Source organism: Camponotus vicinus, unplaced genomic scaffold, assembly GCF_025532165.1.
Source record: "Camponotus vicinus isolate PSW18456_S1 unplaced genomic scaffold, iyCamVici1.0 SCAF_9, whole genome shotgun sequence".
NCBI lineage: Eukaryota > Metazoa > Arthropoda > Insecta > Hymenoptera > Formicidae > Camponotus > Camponotus vicinus.
In genome coordinates, this window is record NW_028141981.1 from 8297730 (window position 1) to 8319729 (window position 22000).

Sequence of the window (22000 nt, forward strand, 5' to 3'; positions counted from 1 at the left end):
CAATACAGTTTAAAAATCCGTGCGTAAGATGGCGTTTAAATCACCTTGTCGATAAATGTAAACGTATCGGCGAGTCTGATGAATTATTAATGCCCTTGACGGCTTAACCATCAATTGGCTCCGCGTTCAAAACACAGTCGGCGTTAAGAAAAAATCATTCGATGTTTCGATAAATTATCAAGTTATTATTAATCACGTGACTATACTTGTAAAGAAATTCCGCAGTTGCACGACAAATTCGTGGTGAAGCAACACGTGCGTGGACCGATCCAGGTTTTATCGACACATGATCGACATCGTTTTTACGATGCGTTCCGTCATTGCTTAGTTTTTCGTATAATCACTCCTCGATCGTCTCAAGCTTCTGCAAATCCGCACAATTTCCTCGTTTTGAGATTATGCTATCTCTTCAATCTCACAATCAGGTTTGTCCCTCACTTTTGATTTCCTCACGATTGCATCAGTTTGATAGTGTCTTGTATATGTCTTTATTAGGCTTAAATATAATTTACTGTCCTTGAACAATGTACAAATATATTATATTAAATAGATAAATGTATCTTTACTCTTTATCTGTTTTATCCATGACACATGAAAACTTGTCTCTTGGACAAGTTGATAAGCAGTGCATTGCAATTAGAACATATTTTCTCAGATTTATCATTTTTATAATAAATCAATATGAAGTAACACGATGTTGACCAAATTTTATTTACTTGAAATTTTACTTATCGCAAAATTCTTAATTTTATTTAGTCGCATATATAAATAATTATAGCTAAAAGACTAAGCATTTAATAAGAATAAGAAGGGAAAAAGAGAAAAAAATCTGTTTTCGTTTGAAATTAAGAGGTACAACATTGATATCCTAGTGATTAAAGTCTATATTTTTATTTCATTTTTAGGTTTTATACCATTTAACGCAACTAACATTGGCAGTTACTCCTAGGACAACTTCATATTCAGTTCAAGCTAAGAAACAGGATGAATCCCCACAAAAGAATAAAGAAGAGATGGCAATTTGCCAAGACAGTTTTGAGGAGGTATTCTTATAGCATCTATTTTGTTTTAAATATAGTCAAAGTATATTAAAGATGCATGTTATTATATGTATATATTAATAGCATAATTATGTATAAAATCATATAATAGATAATATAAAGATTATTGTAATATTAAAGTTACACTTTCTTTTTCATTCATGTATACATAAGTGAAAAATTTTTTACTTGTTTTAGGCGGCAAAAAATTGTATTGACAATGAGTTACTAGAAATGAATTTAAATATTTCAAGTTTATTAACAATGAAGAACAATAAAGTATGCGTAATGTTGGATGATCTAGCTATGAGTATATTTAGAAGATCTCTAAAAGAGAATAATAAGTGGAAAGTGTCTTATTTATCTGGCCTAAGTTTTGCCGACAACAAACGGGGCTTCCCATATTCCTCATTGACGGAACCCATTAGTCTACCTGTCATTCATCTAGCATCAAAACAGCATCATAGACTGTTATATACATGGTACACTAAAGCGTTACAAAATCATATGTCAATTCGTACATTCAAGTCTCAGCGCAGTATAAAACTGGAACTTCAACAAAATCCAACATTTATGAATAGAATAAAAAAATGGCTCGGTCTCTCTTCTAATCTTCATGTGGTACGACATACTTATATTTTACTCAATCTGATCCAATGACTGATATAGTATCTGATTTATCAAAATGCAAATATAAGAGCATGCAGTAAAATAAACTACCTTATTTTCTAATTGATTTTCTTTTATTATAGAGCTCAGTACATGAACCAAAAGGTTCGGACTTTGAGAAACTAAAACAGATCTTTAACAATACTGATGTAACAGCAGATGAACAGAAGAGAATAAAAATGGCTTTTGTGGAAGGATATGAATCCGGATTGCAACGGCAGATGCGAGGACGCACAATGTTGTTCAAAATTGTGATAAATATGATAGCTGTCTCTATGTTTTTAATTGTCCTCATAATTTGGCTTTATCGTATGTATAAAAATCAATGTTACTTTTATTGTATGCAAAGTTTTTCTTTATATTAACTATGTTACTTAAATTATGTAGTTAGTTATCCAGGAGGAGGAATATTCAAGCTTCCTATGAGCCATAGGATTGAAATCGATCCCGAAGACATTCATGTCACTTTCAGTGATGTTAAAGGGGTAAGCACAAAAAATTCTTTTGGAAATGTTTACTTCTATAATTATAATAAAATTAATTTAATCCAAAAATCTTCTATAATTAATTTAATTCAATTTTAAACTAATTTATATTAATTTGTGCTTACATTTTTTGAATATTTGTAAAATACAGGTGGATGAGGCAAAGCAAGAACTTCTGAATATAGTGGAATTCTTGAAAAATCCCGATAAATTTTCTGCTCTTGGCGGAAAGTTGCCAAAAGGTGTGCTTTTGGTTGGTCCACCTGGCACAGGAAAGACATTGTTAGCGCGCGCAGTCGCTGGAGAAGCTGGTGTACCATTCTTCCATGTGGCAGGTCCTGAATTTGATGAGATCTTAGTTGGTCAGGGTGCTCGGCGCGTTAGAGATTTGTTTAGTGAGTAAGAAATGATGAGAATATCAATTCGGTAAAAGAAACATTAACCATCATTAAATTTTGGTTCCAAGATAATCGAAATCATGTTAATCTCTTATATAACTTTGTAGGAGCGGCGAAAGAAAAAGCGCCTTGTGTAGTGTTCATTGACGAGATTGACTCCGTAGGTGCGAAAAGAACAAATTCGGTTCTCCATCCTTATGCAAATCAGACAATTAATCAATTACTTTCCGAAATGGATGGGTAAGTATGAATTATTTGAAGTCGAATGTTGTTACATAATACAGTTTTTGGAGTTCAGTCTTTTTAAAGAGTAGTATGCTATCAACGATATGTGTAAAGTATCTCTAAACTCGTAAATTTAATTTAAAGTTATTTAAATTAAAAAAATAATTATCTCCTTTTCAAGTTTTCGCCAAAATGAAGGTGTCATAGTTCTTGGTGCTACAAATAGACGCAAGGATCTCGACAAAGCGTTAATGCGTCCGGGCCGTTTTGATGTTGAGATTTATATTAATAAACCTGATTATTTTGGCCGTAAGGAAATATTAGATTTGTACTTATCCAGAATATTAACGCATGAAGTTGATACAGTTTACCTAGCACGCTGTACTACTGGATTCACTGGAGCTGATCTTGAAAACATGGTAAGAGAAATATTATTTCATATTAATATATAGATATGTTACTATTTTAAAGATTTTTTGTCTATTTTTTATCTATAGATTTCTGCAATTTTTTTTTAATTTTAATCTAAAAATACTGAGAAAAGGCTACTTGTATAGTGTTCATTGACGAGATATACTACTAAATATTATACAGGTAAATCAAGCTGCATTACGTGCAGCAATTGATGAGGCAGATTGCGTTAGTATGAAACATTTGGAGTATGCTAGAGATAAAGTGTTGATGGGTCCTGAAGGCAAGTTGAAGTTACACGATGAGGAAGTCAATCGTATCACAGCATATCATGAAGCTGGACATGCTCTAGTAGCATTTTACACAAAGGATGCCACACCACTTCACAAAGTTACTATTGTTCCACGAGGGCCATCGTTAGGCCATGTATGTAATTAATTAACTGGTTAATTATAATAAGTATCTTTATTTTAATTATTTAGTCTGCAAAAATCTTTTTTCAATGTTGCCAATAGTGGTTGAAATTATGTATAATCTTATGTACACAATGAAAGTTTAGATTTTTTATATTAAAATATATTCTCAATTCAGTTTAATTTACAAATTTATATATTTTCAGACTTCTTATATGCATGAAAAAGATGTTTATCATGTTACAAAGTCACAATTATTAGCTAATATGGATTCCATGATGGGCGGCAGAGCTGCTGAGGAGTTGGTATTTGGATCTGAAAAAGTAACAACTGGAGCTTCTTCTGATTTAGAGGTGTGATTTAGAAATATATATTCCTGATACTTGATTTTGTAATTTTCTGAATTTTATTTTGTATAATGCAGTTTTAATTTAAATATTATTATATAATCTATTACTTATATGATCTACTAATAGTAAATATAATTTTTATATATTTACTAGTTACTTTTAATTTTATTGTTTTTCAGGTGTTATTGCACATTTTATTTAAATTACTGTATTGTATTAGTAGATGGAAGTTTTTTCTTTATTTTTGTCAAAAAGAAATTTCTTCTCTTTCAAGAAATATTATAAATTAAACTAAAAACACAGAGATGTAAATTTAAACATTTACATTTTTTTCTTTTTGCAGGAGGCGACAAAGATAGCAGAGTTAATGGTAAAAAATTATGGAATGTCAGAAAAAGTGGGATTTAGATCAATAACAGGAAGTAAAAAGCCTTTCACTAGTAGTCCTACATATGCGCCAAGCACAAGTGAGGTCATTGACAATGAAATAAAGCGGATTTTACAGGTAAATTTAATATTGCATTAAATACAAAAATTGTATTACAATTAATAATTTTTTAAGTTGTATAAAAAAGATTTTTTTTATATCATGCAATCTTATATCAATTACTTTATTAAATATTAAGAGAGAATTGTCAATTATATAATTTTTGTTACTTACAACTTAATCTAATTCGTATTTCACTCTTCTTACAGGAATCATATGAACGTGCAAAATCAATTTTGAAAACGCATGCGAAGGAACACAAACAACTAGCAGAAGCGTTATTACAGTATGAGACATTGGATGTGGACGATGTGGCTGCCATTGCAAATGGTAATTAATTTATAAAAAGATAATTTGCGATATAATTTAAAATAAAATAGTTTTTTGTGTAAAAATTTTTAAGAAATGTCTCAATAAATTTTATATATTACTATAGTAACTATTTATATATATTGGAATTATATTTTAAAAAACTAAAAATTACATTGTTTCAGAAACAGGACTTAGTAAACGAGAATCATCTGCAGATCCAAAGAGATCGACAAAAGGATCTTAATCTAAGCGCAGTTGTTTGAGAACATTTACTGAGAAGGTAGGAATCAAGCATAATTATATAAAATTTGCGCGGACATACAATTCGGATAATGATTGTATTTTGTACGAACTTATAATTCATGAGAGATGTAAAATACATTCGAAGTATAAATCGTGAGTTTTTTTTTTTAGATTTCATCTTAAACTATCATTTTCTAAATTAAAATAATTACTATATTTTAAATTAAAATAATTACTATATATTAAATTAAAATACGAATTTAATAGAAATATAAATAATCATATTCAAATATCTCTTTAAATATTTAAAATACTTTAAATGTGTGTATATATACACAGCATAAAAATGCTATTGCTGTTATATTAACAGCATTTATCTTCGTTTGTCTTTTTTGTTATTTAAAATTTTAGAGATGTTATATTTCTCTCCCCGCTAAACCTATATAAAGTTTTATAATTATTCTATACTTAACAAATTATAATAAAAAGAGATTGTCATTATTTATGCATCAATATCTTTATTCTAAATATTTCTTTTTCTTAATACAATAACCTATTTTCAAACGGGGATGTTTATTGTTGATTAAGTATGAACTTCGACTAATCATTAAATTTCGCGAAGAAATGCTGACAATTCACCTAGAACTTTAAATAGAGATGCGTTGAAAAGATAAAAATTCTGCACTCGTTGGAATTTTTAACGAAAAAAACAGCCGCTAAAAAATGTATTTGATCAGAAGAATTGCGTTTTTTCCAGAAAATTTACCTTTTACTCGTAGTTTTTTAGTTTTTTTTTTCAGTGGTTTATATTCATTTATCTAAAGCAATAATCGAATTTTTTTCTCAAATAAAATGGAAATCATTAAAATATCGTCAAATTAATTATTAAATTAACTATTTCGTCTTCCTTTCCTTGCTTGAGAAACAACAGTTAAAGAATTATAAACTAATTCGCCCAGCGAATATGAAACATAACAAACTTTGATTCACCATTAAATAGACATTATAAGTATAGATTGTATTGAATTATGTATAAACATATAGATATTTATAAATAAATATTTATATACATACATATATCTCAATATATTTGTATATTATTTCAATCCTTGTTGTCTCTTTAATAACAATTGATGTTCTTCTTCTGTGTAGATAATTTGAATTTATTTATTAATCGAATATTATATATATGTCACACATGTGGAAAAAAGCAATCAGCTGAAATTCCAAATTATTGATAGCATTGTTTTCTAGCATTGGTTTTTGCCGAATGTGAATATGTCCTGGAAATGTTTTTTCTAACTATGAATTTTTTTATATCAAATATGCGTGAGATATATTGCTATTTTTGTATAAATATCCCGCTATAATATTCGATTGGTTTTAATGAAGTGATTTCTGTAATATTTCATGTTACTTATATTTATTTTACGGACGGTGTAAAGAGCACGGTAATCACGCATCGGGAGTGCGAAATGGAATGCCAAACGATCGTTGCAATACCTCAATTAAGGTAACGTAATGGTTATGATATATTTGTGTATGTGTATACGTGTTTGCTTACTACGATTGGTTTTACGCACGACGCGGAAATGCATATGTTACAATGTTTACATTATGCCACGTTTCATTGGATTTTTCCGTGTGTAGCAAACGTATATATTGGATATATCACGAATGAATGAATCAAATTAGAATGACAAGAGATTTTGACATTATATTTACTTTAACGTGCGATCTTTTCCCATAATTGTATTTATAGGATGAGCGACATAATCAAGAGAAAGATTGTTTAAGTGATTTAATTAAGCACTTATGCTAGATTGATTTTGTATATACTTGAGGTAATGGGATATGTTACTGAAATTTATTATATTAAATCCACTTTTAAAAAAGGTATCGATTAAATCAATATTTGCAAGTATTGTTGCCTTTTTCGCAATGCTAATTAGTTATATCTCATACTGCGCTGATGAGCATTACTTCATATCAATAAAAACCTATCGTGACTGAGCGTCGCAATTGACAGTTCAAATATTTAGTGTGTATAAATTTAATTCAATTGAATATGAAATATATAAATAATACATAAATAATTATATATATATATATATATATATATATATATATATATATATAATTATTTATATATTATTTATAGTTCTCCGTATTTTCAAAATTAATTGAATTAAAATTTTATTATGCACTTAATATTTTAATTGTCAAATGCGTTGCTCAGCCATGACAGGCTTTTATTGATATGCAGTAATGCACCGGAATAATGCACAGCGCAGCATTGAGATAACCAATCAGCATCGCTCCGATTCATCGGAAAAGAGACAACAATACTTGCGAATATCGATTTAACATGCCTTTTTTAAAAGTGCAAAAAAGAAACTTACGATCTTTATTGCAGAGAAGGACGTTCTCTACAATTTTTTCTGTTGCAATAATTTTCTTTCTTTACTAAGGAAATATTTTTCCCGTTGTTTTTTATTTGTCGCCAAAATATCAATCAGTTCTGTCACCGAGAGTTTCTTCCGACAATCACATCGAAGCGTTGTTTTTGATTCGACGCGTCGCGATTCGCGTGGAAAGAGCGCGTGATTTACTCATTTCCAAAGCTCGCGTCGAGGCTTTAGTATCGCAATTATATCGGGCGTGGGCCCCGGAGATTGAGTCCGGGCTCATAACTCTCGTCGGTCGTAACGTTCAGCTGCAGGCCGTTCGTTTGGCCGTGCCTGCATTTCATAGGCCGCCAGATGTTACGCGTCTACATATCAGCGCGGCCCACCACTTCACGTACGCTGTACGTACGTATTCATTACTAAATTACAAGCAATACGAGAGGCGAACGAAACGACGCGACGCGGCTGTGCGGAACAGAGGCTGGTGCGTTTCAACCGCGAATCGCCGATGGCATACGTAAAACAACGGCGAGCAATGTCGGCGAGCACTGTTTGTTCGCTCATAGCGAAAATATTTATAATCGTAATTCTGCGTATTATGTAAGACCGTTTTCTACTTTTTAATGCTTTTCATTAAGTGAATTAATGACATAATAAATAAGGGTAGATTGAACGGGGCGCACATATATGACTATGCATGATGCATGTATATATGTATATAGGTTGACAAGATGATAACAAATTGCCAATAAATTGATACCTAAAATAATCTATAAAAGCTTCCAAATCCTTCATTAATTTAATTTTTATGATGAATTCATTATATGAATTTTTATTGAATTATATATATATTTTTTTTCCAATTATCTATATTTACAATTTTTAATTATTATAATATAAGAAGAGATTCATAGAAAAATGCTACAGTTAAATTTCTTCTTTATGAAAAAATATACATTAAATAGATACATTTTATATTTCTAACATATTTTCTTTTTTTAGACTTATTTCAAATTAAAATTTTGTATTTAATAAACAGTAATCGACTATCTAAGAATTATTATTTTGGAGGCAAGCGAAACGATCAATCGAATACTTAAATTAATTTTAGTTTATCTCGTTTGAGATTACCGTCCTCTCACTTGTTTCTCGAAAATTACCCGCACACACCTCCACGCCTAAAACAATCTCTAAACAATCCAAATTAATTCGAGCGGACGCGCGATGATCGCGTTTTCTGCTCGCGGATAAATCGCGGAGGAAGAGGCTTGAAGCATGAACTTGTAGCGAGCAGATACAAGCGCGGGAACGGGGAAGGGTAGTTTCTAGGGGGTTACATTGTCTGGGGAAGGCGAACACTATTTGCCGGCAAAGTAGATTAGGTCGGTATTGATAGAGACAGAGCGGCGGAAAGAGAGAGGAAGTAATAGACCGATAAGGGTTGAAGGAGGTTGGACGGCGGAGGGGAAAGTAGAGGTATAGAGGATGGATGAAGGTGGGTTCTCTGAGACGGCCAATATAGGATGGGATATAGCAATAGAGTTTCGCTTACGAGGTATAACCGCGTTAGACGGTGCCCTTTGTTGTATCAGTGCGCTGAGGCGCAATTGCCTTAAGTTCTGATCTCACGAGATGTCGGGATGCTGGATGGCGGTCCAGCAAGAGATGGATAGGTTGATTTTTTCCCTCGAGTTTTACTTACATTCGATCCGAATGAGGCTCTCAGAACAATATTCGATCCGATATAATTTCAATTTCCATCTCTTTAATTGCCATTGATTTGTTATATAATTCACTAATAAATTTAGTATACTCCTATATTCAATAGAATATACAGGACGTTTTAGATTAATTATATCTTTTTATTCAACTGTATTTGGCCAATCTAGAGTTTCTCTTTTTCGGAAATTTTTGTATAAAATATCAATAAAATATCTTTTAAAAAATGTCAATTTTAAAATATTTTAAACAGACATAGATGATTATTTAAATATATATGCTACGATTAATTAAATTTTAACTGTTGTGTTTGAAGTAACTGCTATTCTAAATAAAAAAATTGCTTTTATTTTATTTAGTTATTCACGAATTTTACCGCTATAATGTTTTTATGTTTGAATTTTTAGATATATTTCTAAATATATATATATATATATATATATATACAATGAGAAAAAAATCGTTAATTTGGCTACGTTTAGTTATTATTTAGTTGAAATATTTAAATATTTAAGTCAACTTAAATATTTTAACTAAAGAAATGATAACCAACTAAATGTAAGTCAAGTTAATGAATTTTTTTCTCAATATAAGTCAATTTCAGTTTCATGCTTTATTCATTGACTTATTATCCAGATATATTCGTATTATGTTTTCAGTAACCAAGAACTGTCATATTATTTTTTTACAGAATTTAAAAGAGCGTTTTAAGTATAAAATTGTATCTTTGAATTTTTTTTGCCAAATCTAATCATCGCCAGATTTTCCCCGCATATCGTTTTATTGCATGCAAAGTCGCAACCTATACATGTAAAGTAACTCGACATCTTTTTTTGCGATTACACATATTACATATTTCCTTTGTGTTTCCGTTGTGCCTTGTTTTATTTTTTTCCATTTTTTATCGTTGTACTTATAGAATGGTACATGCCGTCACGTCTGTTGGGTTAATCAGAATTTTTACGGGCTGACCCGAAACTCGGCGCAATCAACATTAAGCTTTACTGCCGGCTACTAATGTACCGGTATTCCGATCCATCAGTACTTGGTTGCATTTTATTATGCGCATCCGCTGTATCCGATTTAAACCGGCGCGTATCCGCCGGCATCCGCCTTTAATTCTGTACTCGATTATTCCTGATTGCTCTTTGAGTGTTCTTCGATACGTCTATATATATTAAATACGATATTAAATAATTTATTTTTGTAAAGTGATTATATATTAGCATGATTACGATTATGTTGATTTTTTTTAAGTTTATATTTTATATATTATATAAATTATTAACTTTTTATTATTCGTTCTTTCAAATAGTGTGCTAATTATCTTTTATCTCGATGTATTGAAAATTGCACCGTTTAAGCTGATCACTGCTCGCAAGTAACATTTTCCGCAAATGTCAGATTGAAAGGACAGGTCAAGCGGACAGCCAACAGTTACTGATCGCTGAATTTTATAGATTATCACTTTTACTAAAAATATGACAATTTTGAAGACTATTTTCAGAATCTATATACGAAAGAAAATAAGAACTTGTTATTGTCTATGAAATATTAGACATAACTTTAAAATAAAGCTTTGACTAGGATTGTATTTTGTTTTATAATTTACGGAGATTCTGATTTAGATCAGAAAGCTTCGTGAATTATAAAATAATATATGTCCAACCAAAACTCAAAAGGATATAAATATGTGAGAATTGATCATTTTACCTCTCTACTCTTCTCACGTATATCTTATATATATCTTTAGCTCCTCGCACACCCTAATGTTACATCTCTTTTTGTAGCCTGCATGAAGTTACGCACTTTTTTCTCAAGAATTCAAGCAAAAGAAGCGGCGGTTGTTGGTTGCGCGCCGCCCTTCCGTCACGAAGGACTTCGAGAGGGTGGGAGAGAAGCGCGGCGTAGAAGCGTATAATACATAATGTTCTTGCCGCCCCTTAGAATGTACAAGGTTTCGGTTCGTACATCCATCTCCCGCGTCATAAGCACGCCGACTAAAACATCGTCGATTTTTCTTGCATAGGTGTTACGTGTTTTTGATAAATGGCTGCTCGTGCGATCTCTCTCCTCCCCTTCCGCCACCCCTTCCTCTTTCTTGGCCTTCTTCCGACATCATTGTTCCCAAAACGCACTAATATGCACTTTCTGCAACCGCATCCTGCCTGATATTCGTCAATTTAACAACAATGTGCTATTCTCTCTTCTTTCTTTTTTTTCTGTTAGTTTAATTCTTTTATTTGTTCTTTTGAGCGAAATAAAGAGACTTTTCGAGAGGCTTGGAAAAAATAATGGATTGCATAGATGCATGAAATTGCACAAGATTAATACCTGTGAAGTGTCAATTTTTTTTCCCTCTCTGTAAGTAAATTTTTTAATTTTCAATATTACATGTTTATATGTTTCACTGTAAACTTTTGTACATTTTTATGCATATTATATATTTTTACAATGTATATTTTTATAATGTATAATAATATTATATATTTTTACAATTTTTACAAACCTACAATTAAAATTTTATTGAAGTTTATATAAAATTAACTGAAGAGTATTTTTGCCATTGACCTCTCACAAAAGAATTACGAATGATTAAATTTTTTTTTTTAAAAAAAAAGGTCTTTCACACACAAAATTAAACAAGAAATTCGTTATTAAAGCATAATACTGCAAACTAGAAAATGCCATATAGGAATCTAAAATGATGTCATAAGTTTTTACAAGCTTTTACTGATTTATAATACTATTTAACTTTTACTAATCGATGGCGATATAATTAAGTTTCGTGTTAAATTCTCATTAAGGAAAATTGACTTGAAAACTGAGGGAAAACGTCTTTTGTTGTACTTTTTACACTCTATGCTTATGACTGAAAAAAGGACGCGTATAAACCTTTATAGAATATATGTTTTTAAAGCGAAGAGAAAGAGAGGGAAAGAGATATATTATTGCAATTTTGTCGTTTGATTAAAAGTACTTTTTTATTGGTTATTGATTGGTACTAATATGCCTATTTTGCGCGTATGGCGCGGATGTTATCGATCATTCGCTTTACAACCAATAGGACTTGATGATCGCAGCAGGAGGCTATCCGGGGCGAGGATATCGGCAGGATGAGCAAATGACTGGCGCAGCACGCGATCTTCTATTACTTACCGCGTTAATTGATATTGATGTGACGCAGTCCCTTTCGAGAAAGCTGATCGATATTAATGCGACGCGCCTTATGGCATTAATGAAGAAATAACGCTGATTACATTAAATTCGCTTTCCAATATTCTGTTTTTTGTTAATTATTGTGTCAATTTTAATCTCTTGATAATGCTTTGTATAAATCTATTTTGATAATAGGAAAAGATGTGTGTGTGATGTTAAAAAAAGAATCAACGCTTAAATAATAAGAAAGTTGAATCATTATAATCCATTATCATAATTAATAAACAAATTAAATTATTATAATTTATTCATAGGAAAAAGATAATTCATTATAACATTGTCTCTCAGGAAAATTCGTATATTTCATATTTTATACATTTTAAAGCAACGCTATATGTCTAATATTTCTTCGATTTCTCTACATGTATGAATACATATTTGATGATTTTGACTATAGATAAGTCTATAAAAATAATTGTTCCATGAGATTTTTCTCGATCTCGTTGATTTAAACAAGTTTTAAAGACGATGACGGAGAAAAAGAATGAGGCGAGAGGTGATAGGTCGGAAGGGACTTATCAAGCGCATCACCTTGTTTCTGGCAATTAGTCATGATCGACGTCACGCGCCGAGTGTTTCCAAAGTCCATCGCGACTAATTGCCGCGAAGGCGACGGCCACGAAGTAGCCATCGGAAATTTGTCAATTGCAGGTAACTTCGGCTCGTTCCGCGCACAGTTTCCTCGCAGATGTTCCTGATAGGCCAAAGTTACGGGCTACGCTTGCGGAGCACCTTACTTCGACGGCCGTTCCCTTGTACACCAATTTCTTTATCCCCCTTGTCCCCTCCCCGCGCATACTCCTCTCCTCTCCCATCTCACTCTACCTTCTCCCAAGTCACTTCTCCTTCGTTACTTTCTTTGTTTTCCTTCGCTGTCAAATGTCGCGATCGTAAAATCGATATGCTACACCTACAGCTAAATCCAGAGGGAATTTAGACGTAGATTTGAAATCTCGAAAATCAGAAATTATCCATTATTTCCAGATATGGCTCTGCAATTTTTATCAAGCACCCTCGAAAAAATATTATATATTTATTGTATATCGTACTATATATGTTCACTTTACCTATTGGATGTAATCCTTTATCGTTCGATTATGTTGAAATTAAACTCACTTTAAGATATATCGATTTTTAAATAATGTTGACATTTGGAGAAAAATATAACAGTTACGTTAACAAATCTTAAAAAATATGACAACAAACTTGTTTCGAGTAGCAGAAACACTAACTCATTAAGTGTACTGCTACATGGAGAAGTACTTCGAAGATGACAGGAACCATTAGTGAGTAACTAATTGAGGGGTTTGAAGGTAAAACCCGGTAAACTCGAGTAACTGACATTTATGTAAATGTCAGTTACCTGATTTTACGTCCGAACCCTTTAATTAAACACAGTTGTCAAATGGACATTCTAGAAACTTAACTAAAAAAGTCAAGTCAAGGCAAATCGTACATAATTATAATAAATGCATGTAGGTAACATTTACTATGCATTTTTCAATAATTGATCTTGAAGTTTGATCCAATGATGATCTAATATCTTCATTCATGGGTAGATTGAAGATTTTAATTTTTATATATTTAAAACAGAATTTAAAAGAACAATTTTTTATATCAATCAATTACACCAAAATACTTTTTCATCATTAAATGTAAAATAATTATTTATGAAATGAAGAGAACTCTCCTTTGCTCGCACTTCGCACGCATAAAATTATTCTTTAAAAAACCCGCAAGCATTCTCTCACATGTACATTCTAACATAGATATAATACAGTATATATTTCTCTCACATTTCCCTCTCTCTATCTCTCTCAGTTCTCTATTGTTCCCATTTTAAAACTGTTTTAAGTCCATTTAAAAACCTCCGTGAAACCCTATTCAGAGGTACGCTCCTAGCTGGACACGGTCCGGCGGCTTTTCGCTATTTTCTCAGGACTCTCGCATTGCGCGTCGCGATGCGTCGCATCGCGTTGTCGGCCGGATCTCGCGCGTCGGCCACGTGACGTGGCACGTATACGCGAGCGTCGGCAGGCGTCGAGACGCTGCCGGAAAAGGGGCGTCCGCGGCTTTATGTTCCCGTTGGGAATTCCGTTCTCATGCCTCACGGCGTTTCGTTTCACGTCGACGTCCCGCCGCTGTACGTGAAACTACCACGCGCGTCTCACACACACACGCACGCACCCACGCACGCACGTACACATACACGCGCACGTCCAAAGCCGCGCCGCTGTCAGACCGGACACGAAACTTTGCTGGATCGCCTGCCGTGATCCGCGAGTCACGTGACGCGATACGCGTGTCAGGATCGGCTCCGCGAGACGATCGCGTGCGCAGATGTATTAGCAGATTGTTGTTGCAATTTAACGTTATGTGATTAGCGTGGTACACGGTACGTGTAGCACTTAGCAAATTGGTTCCAATCAAATGTTAACGGATGTTTGAAGATATTTATGGCACCTCGATTCAAAAATATTTGCATTCGAGAAATATATTTGAAAGATAAAGATATCAGAAATCAGATTTAAGATACATATTTTAGATTTTAATATTTTAGAGCTTGGAATACTTATATATAAATTTGTGAAAATTTTTTAATATAAGGATATCCAAACATAAAAATATTTAAATTTGTAGAACAATACGTATACGTATTTTCGTGTAACAATATTTTTATATATCAAGATACAGTAGAACTTTGTTAATTTTTGCCCTCTGGAGGATGGAAAATTTTTGGATAACAAAAAATAACAAATGCTCGTTCACTGCGAACTGCCCAATTCCCGTGCATTTGCTCGAATGCAGTTACACACTCGAAGTTGTTTAGGAATATTAGTATTTCTGAAAATACATGTGGAAGGATACCAAATTAATGTGCGCAAAGATGAATTTAAAGCAATATTCGATCTACTCTATAGTAATTTAATTTTATTTGATTTAATCGTGTCAATCGTAATTTCAAACTTAACAATTTTTATTTACCAATATAATTTACACATTAAACTATTTGCTAAGTTTACTAATGGAAATACAAATAAAGTGTTCTATAAATTTAAATAACTTTAGTTTTAATAAAAACTCCAAGATGTCAAAAATTTCAGAAAACTCTTGGCTTGATAAAATCGATAGAAAGTAGATTGAGAGAAATTAAAATTACAAAACTCCAAAGAGAATAATCATTTAATCATTTAATATCATCTCACGCGTAAAATTTTATTCTTTACATAGTGTTACATTAATTATACGGCAATATTTCTTATACCACGTGGTCCAAAAAATTCCATAGTATCTAGTGAGAATTAAATCCCCCCTCAAAAAGAAAAAAAAGAAATCAGATTTAAAACATCGCGCAAGGAGGGATCCCTTTGGCGAGGGATTAACGTAGCAATGTAAATTTTATCGCGAGATTGAAGTTATCGCGCCGAAGTACGCATACGAGCGTCCTCGAATTTAAGGATGCTCGAACAACTGTTGCGTGCATCCTTCGCAGCTTCTTCCGCGTCGTCTCACCTTCCGCTCGACTGCACGCGCAGCATCGCGCCGCGTCGCTCCGGAATATGCGCGCGCGAGAGGTCGCCGCGGGCGGCGGGGGCACGGGCAGCCTGACGTCGCGGCGCGCGGCGTCGCGGCGCGGGTGCCGAGCGCCGCGTCGTCAGTTTGCGTCTGTCTAGGGTCGCGACATCTTCACCTCCACGTACCGTAGATCGCGCCATCCGCTCTCGCGTATCTACGCGAAAATCAACGACGACGACGGCATCATCGAGGAACGATCGTATCTCTCAAGATCAAGATTAACAGACTCACGTGCTCGATCTCCGCAAAAGGCCCGCGCGCGGTCGTCCGGTTTTGATCGGGACCGGCTGGTCTCGAAGAGAAAGTTTGAGAATCTTCGGGTGTTCCAAGAAGATCCAAGTATTCTCAGAACTCTCTCGGAATTTTTGGAAATTCTCGGAGAAGTCTGCGAGACACACAAAGTCGAGGCTCTGAGTACACTTTGAACAAGTTGGAGCACCTGAGATATCTCACATAAGTTTAAAGCATTTTTGGAGCAAGTTTACGAGAGATGGCAAACTAGTCTGTAAAAAGCGTGACAAAAGTCGCAAGTTTTTGAGAGAATAGAAGAGTCCTGTGTAATTTTAAGGTGCGTAAAAAAGAACAGTCGGAAAGTGTTGTCAAGAGTCAGCAAAAACTCTGAGAAACTCTCAAGAATCTTTCAACATTTTTGTAAATCAGAAATTTTTTAACAATCTGCGAAAATCTCGAAGGACTTACAAGATTTCAGTTTCAAAAAACGTGCCGAGGAAGATTACCAAATAACTTTTTGCATCGCGCAGATTTTTAGTCACGTGGTCGGAGAGTTTCCGAACTTTTAAAGATCTACGTTAGAGACATTGGTGTTGTGTCTTATAACATCCGGAAAGAGAACTATTTTCGTCTCATGATTATTTTATAGAATCTGAAGACAGATTATTCAATCAAAATTGTAAATTTGATTAAAAGTGATTAATAAAGAATTAACATAGCACTTCGCATGTTTTACGATTCGGTTTACAATCGATTATCTAGGACATTTTTACAGAATCTCTAGCGCAAATTCTCAATCCTGACGAATGTTTCTTTAGGATCTCGTTCAAATCTTTGCTCTAGGATCTTGCCTCGCGCCTCGAGAATCTTAAAGTGAACGAGCTTGACATTTAAAGGACTTTTGGTTATCCTGTCCCATCATGACTCCGAAGAATTCTGTTTGAATAGTCCTGAATGCAGTAAAAATAACATAAGTGGAATATTGAAGACCAGTAAGATTTTGAAGTTGATCGATCTGCAGCCAGACATTTTTGAGAAGTCGGTGAATTCAATTCAACGACTCGGGAGATAGAGTTAGATGGATCTGTTTTGATATTCAACAGAATTATTTTCTCTCTACTGCGATATTTTTGGTAAGTACTGACAATTTAATTATATTTACGTTCTAGATAGAATTTGCAAATATTGAATATTTAATAAAATAAATGTTAAATGTTAAATGACACGAGATAATTGGATCTTTTTTTATATCACCATGTAACTTTATAAGGTTTTTTTGCTATATATAATATATACAAAATAAAATACATATTATATGTATTATTGATACTGTATTAATATGTTAACAATATAAGTAAATGTGTAAATATAAATCATGTAAATTTTTAAAAGAAAATATTATTAGAAAATATTTCTGCGAAAAATTTGATTATTTATAAATGAATAATTTATAATAACCTAGCTAATTATGCAATTCTTACATATTTAGGTAAGTGGATCTTTTCTATGTTTTATAAAAAATTTTTATATTCGTCGATTGTAACTGTTCCAAAATGTGAGGAACGAAATTGGGAAAATATCGAAAAATATTTTTGTTAATCAACGTTCAATCCAAACATTCCAAACACATAAAATCCAAAAGCAGATTTATGAACTTTTATCGTGTAATTTATCACATACCCTACGTTACATTCTCCAATATGCATTGCCTGGTATTGTCACATGTTTCGAGCGAGCATAGTGTTTTACATTGTAATAACATAAATATTCAACTATCTACAGATATAAATATCCAAGTACCGCGGTAATAAAATAAATAACCGGATAACGAAAACCTTCAAATATATTCGCGGATATATTTAGCCATTCTATAAAAGTTACGACACCAAACGATTCCAAGAAACATGCATATGAAAAAACAAAGAGACTATCGAAATATTCTGTTCGCACACATATCAAATCCAAAAATTTTACATACGCAGAATTCAAACGGATTTACGTATTCGCGAGTTTTAATCGCGTCATTTATTACACGTGCCACTGTTATATCTTCAAATATTCACCGCATCGTATTGTCGCTTGTTTCAAGCAACGAGTCAGATTACTGCTGAGTGAACTTTACAACTTAATTCTGTTTCGCATCGTGCAGCTGCGAACATATCAGTCTACACGATTGCTCGCGAGCTTTACGCGCTTTACTCGCAAAATCTCGGCTCGGCGCGGCTCATACAAAACTTGACGCTAAACTCCCGTATTACCATTGTCGTTTGCTTTCATAGACTAGACGACGGGCACCATCGTCGCTCTAAAACGTCGGAAAATTCGTTATCAATTCCTGCTTATCGGGACGTGCCGTCGCTCCCGAATAAGGACTCGTTTATCCGCTCGGACGAGCACTGAAAGCGCGCGCGAGGATTAACTTGAAATCAGCGTCGCAGCGTGTACTGATTACGAACAATTGCAATTAAATTCTTTCCACGCTAATGACTGCTGGCACTTGAGCTTCGTGCAAATGATATTTAAATTAGCACGCGTCCTGTATACTAATCAAGAACCTCCTCGCACCGCGGACGTGCTCTCTTTCTGCCGAATTATTAATTAATATCGCGTTACGATCATATCAACTTCACGTGAGTCATCCGATAAAAAACGGATACTCGGTCCCAGATTGATTGAATAGTAATTTTTATAACCCTGTTTAAAGTTATATTGGTATAATATTGACATATAATTTTCTGAATTTCAACAAATCTCCAAGATAAAGATACAAGACATTCATAAGAAAATTTTAATGTTAACAATCAATTTCATATTGATCAGACATAAGTTATTAATACATATGTAACATATAAAAAAAATTGATCTTATATTATATACGCATTATATATATAATTTGTTTATAAGAAATTGAAATTTCTTGAATTAATTTTTTAATTTTAATTTTTTTTAATTTTTTAAAATGTATCTTACATAATGAATGATTAGAGAAAATTCTTGATTTAAATATTTATTCTGAAATTAAAAAAATTAGAGAAATGTTTCATTCAAAATCGAAAATTATATCAAATTATTTCAGATTATATCGAACTATTTTGAATTCACGTTGCGCGGCCACTTATGTCAAGGTGAAGAAAATATTTCATGCGGTTTATTAGTAGTATGTTTACGAAACGAGGATGGTTCTCTTAAGAAATCGTTAAACAATCGCGATTGTTTACCAAGGTCTCGTAAACATTGCAGTTGCTCGCCAAAGACCACTCGCCAATGTCTATTCGCAAAAATAGTTTTAGTAAGCCCAAGAAAAACAATCGATCATGAAATCGATGTTAACCAAAAGTTTCGTTTCACATGCGTATACAGGAGCAAATTCTCGGGAAAATTAATAATAATCACTTGTATTAAAAAATAGTTGGAGACAAATTACTATTAAGCCTTCTTACAGACTAGATTTTACGCAAAATTTATATGTAAATTTAAAAAAATGCGTAATGTTGATTACACATAATTTCTTATATATTTCCAAAATTTTTAACAAAATATCTTGGTAACAACATCTCGAGTTAAAATTTTACTGTAAAGTGAATTAAAGCTGAAAGAAAGATAAAGGAAAAAAATTTTAATATTATTTTCTAATAAACTATTGCAATTTTTCTCTCTCTCTTTCTTGTTGATTCTAAAAATCGAAAAATAGAATACTTTTTACCATTTTTAAAATTCTTTATTTAATCAAATAAATGTTTTTATGTTAAAATGATATATTTTTAATAACAAAAACAAGATAAAAAATTGCAAAAGATATTTAAAAACAAGATTAATGCTGGCGTAATCAATATTCAGCTTTGATAGATTATCTAAAACAAAAAATAAATGTTTTTTTTTAATTTTATACTTGTGTATGTAGAGCAATTTTCTTATTTATCCAGAGAAAACAAATAATAGAAAATGCAAATAATAGAAAAATCAATCAAATATGATATACGATATTTCAAAATTAATAGGCCTTATTAAAATAGGCGATATTTACAAATTAATAGGTCTTAATTATTAAGATATTTAACGCTTTAAAAATTTTAAACATTTTATTTAATCTAATTTTATTTAATCTAATTTTTTAGGGAAAATACAAATGGAATCAATATGTAGATAAAAATGTGAAATATGAAATAAACGAATAATTCATTTCGCGTTTCTTTGTTTTTTTATGGAAATACATCAATATGAGCTCATACGCTAAAAACGTGCTAACAAAGTTTTACATCTGTCGAATATCAATGGATGGTTTCAAAGCATATTTCAACGCAATTAGTTAATCATATAGAATTTTGTGAAAATGTGGAGTTAACTCCAATCCTCCATTTCGTGAATGATTATGGTTTTTGGTAATTCTTGTCTAATTGTTCTATAATTTTGGATAATAAATATTGTTAATCTTTTTACGACAGCTGTTAATGAATAGATAAAAAAATGTAATACTTTTATTATATGTAAAGAATATTAAAATTATTATAATTTCTTGAAATGCAGAATATATATATTACACATGTTTATATATATATTCTGATTACGCATATATATTCCTATTTAATTATATATTCTGATTGATTTATTTCATATAATATAATATTTATATTATAATAGCTTGATATTAATAAAAGAATTATGGAAATAAGGTTAATAAAACACACTACGTAGAAAGTACTACATAATAAATATAAATAATCCTTCCGAAGAATATCGTATTCTCTTTAAAATACTCGAGAATTCTATAGAGATATAGCATAATATACATTTGTATATAATATTAGAAATATGAACTGGAATGAGAAATTTCTCTGCATGGAGAACAAAATGCTATAACATAGTCTAAATAATAGTAAATGCAGTTACATTCCAACTGCGCAGAAGTGCATCCCGGATGCAGCTGGTCGGCTGCGCAACATTCCGCAATAGCTGCGGTCATTTTGAACACGCTGGGTTAGCCAGGAATGTTAATAGAAAATACTCGGTGTCTCCAGACTTTAATTATGAGGCGCGAATGGAGATCGCGAGCGAGGGAGTCAGGCAGAACGAAGGGTGGGAAGGAAGGATGCGGTGGAAACGGGTTGGCGCAAGAAGGAAGGAGGGTAAGATTCTCCCTCGTGAAGTCTCGAATTACAGAGGGTGGAAATCGTGGCGTTTGTTCGACAGAAGCATCGCATTTACAACGAAGAAAGTGTTGAGAATTGGCAAGATTTCGGACTATTCGCAAGATATTGGAGTAAAACGGCGATCTCGGTAGAATTCTGAGCGTTTTCAAGAAAATACGTCGCGGATAGAAATTCGTGGAAAATGAAGAAAACGCGAGAAAAGCCGAAAAATGAGAGATATGGAAAACTCAGACGAATTATGGAAAGCATTGATAATCACAGAAATAGAACGAGGGGAGCAAGACAGGCGTCACATCGGGAAGCCACCATAAGTTTCTGCTTCTCTTCTTGCGCCTTTAGTCGGATCGACTTTCGAGGGGTTGATCTTCGAAACGAGCCGCCAGCACCGCAACGTTAAATTCGCGATTAAAATGCATTGCGTAAAATCAGAGGGGCGGCCTACGTTCCGTTCTGTTCCTGCGCACCGAGTAAATTACATGCCGTCGTCAATCCGGCTCGGATTTCTCCAAAGCCTCGGGTTCACGCCAGACGGAGCAAAGGAGAACAAGGGGAAGTGCAAAGCGCAACGAAGCAAGTGGAGCAAGGAATATAGAAACATAACATTCCAAGAAAAAGCAAAGTAAACTAAAGTCAAGAACCGGATCAAGAAAAATGAGAAAAGTGAAGC

General features: G+C 32.8%; 2 protein-coding genes across 3 annotated transcripts in view; both read left to right on the plus strand.

The window, feature by feature from the left end:
• Nucleotides 1-69: 69 nt before the first annotated feature.
• On the plus strand, nt 70-6118 carry Yme1l (ATP-dependent zinc metalloprotease YME1L). Its single transcript, XM_083109256.1, has 13 exons — nt 70-425; nt 906-1043; nt 1239-1661; nt 1793-2018; nt 2097-2194; nt 2346-2589; nt 2700-2832; nt 2999-3236; nt 3412-3654; nt 3848-3994; nt 4335-4496; nt 4688-4808; nt 4973-6118. The coding sequence occupies exons 1-13, from the start codon at nt 399-401 to the stop codon at nt 5032-5034; spliced, it is 2262 nt and encodes a 753-aa protein (XP_082965382.1). The 5' UTR covers nt 70-398; the 3' UTR covers nt 5035-6118.
• A 9907-nt stretch (nt 6119-16025) lies between these two features.
• Nucleotides 16026-22000, plus strand: part of LOC145977348 (uncharacterized) — a 169303-nt gene continuing 163328 nt past the window's right edge. The window contains exons 1-2 of one of the 2 annotated variants that reach the window (XM_083109258.1): nt 16026-16523; nt 17005-17319. The gene's annotated coding sequence lies outside the window, so the exon portion shown is untranslated. The remainder of the gene's footprint in view (nt 16524-17004; nt 17320-22000) is intronic. The other variant, XM_083109257.1, reaches the window with a different exon arrangement.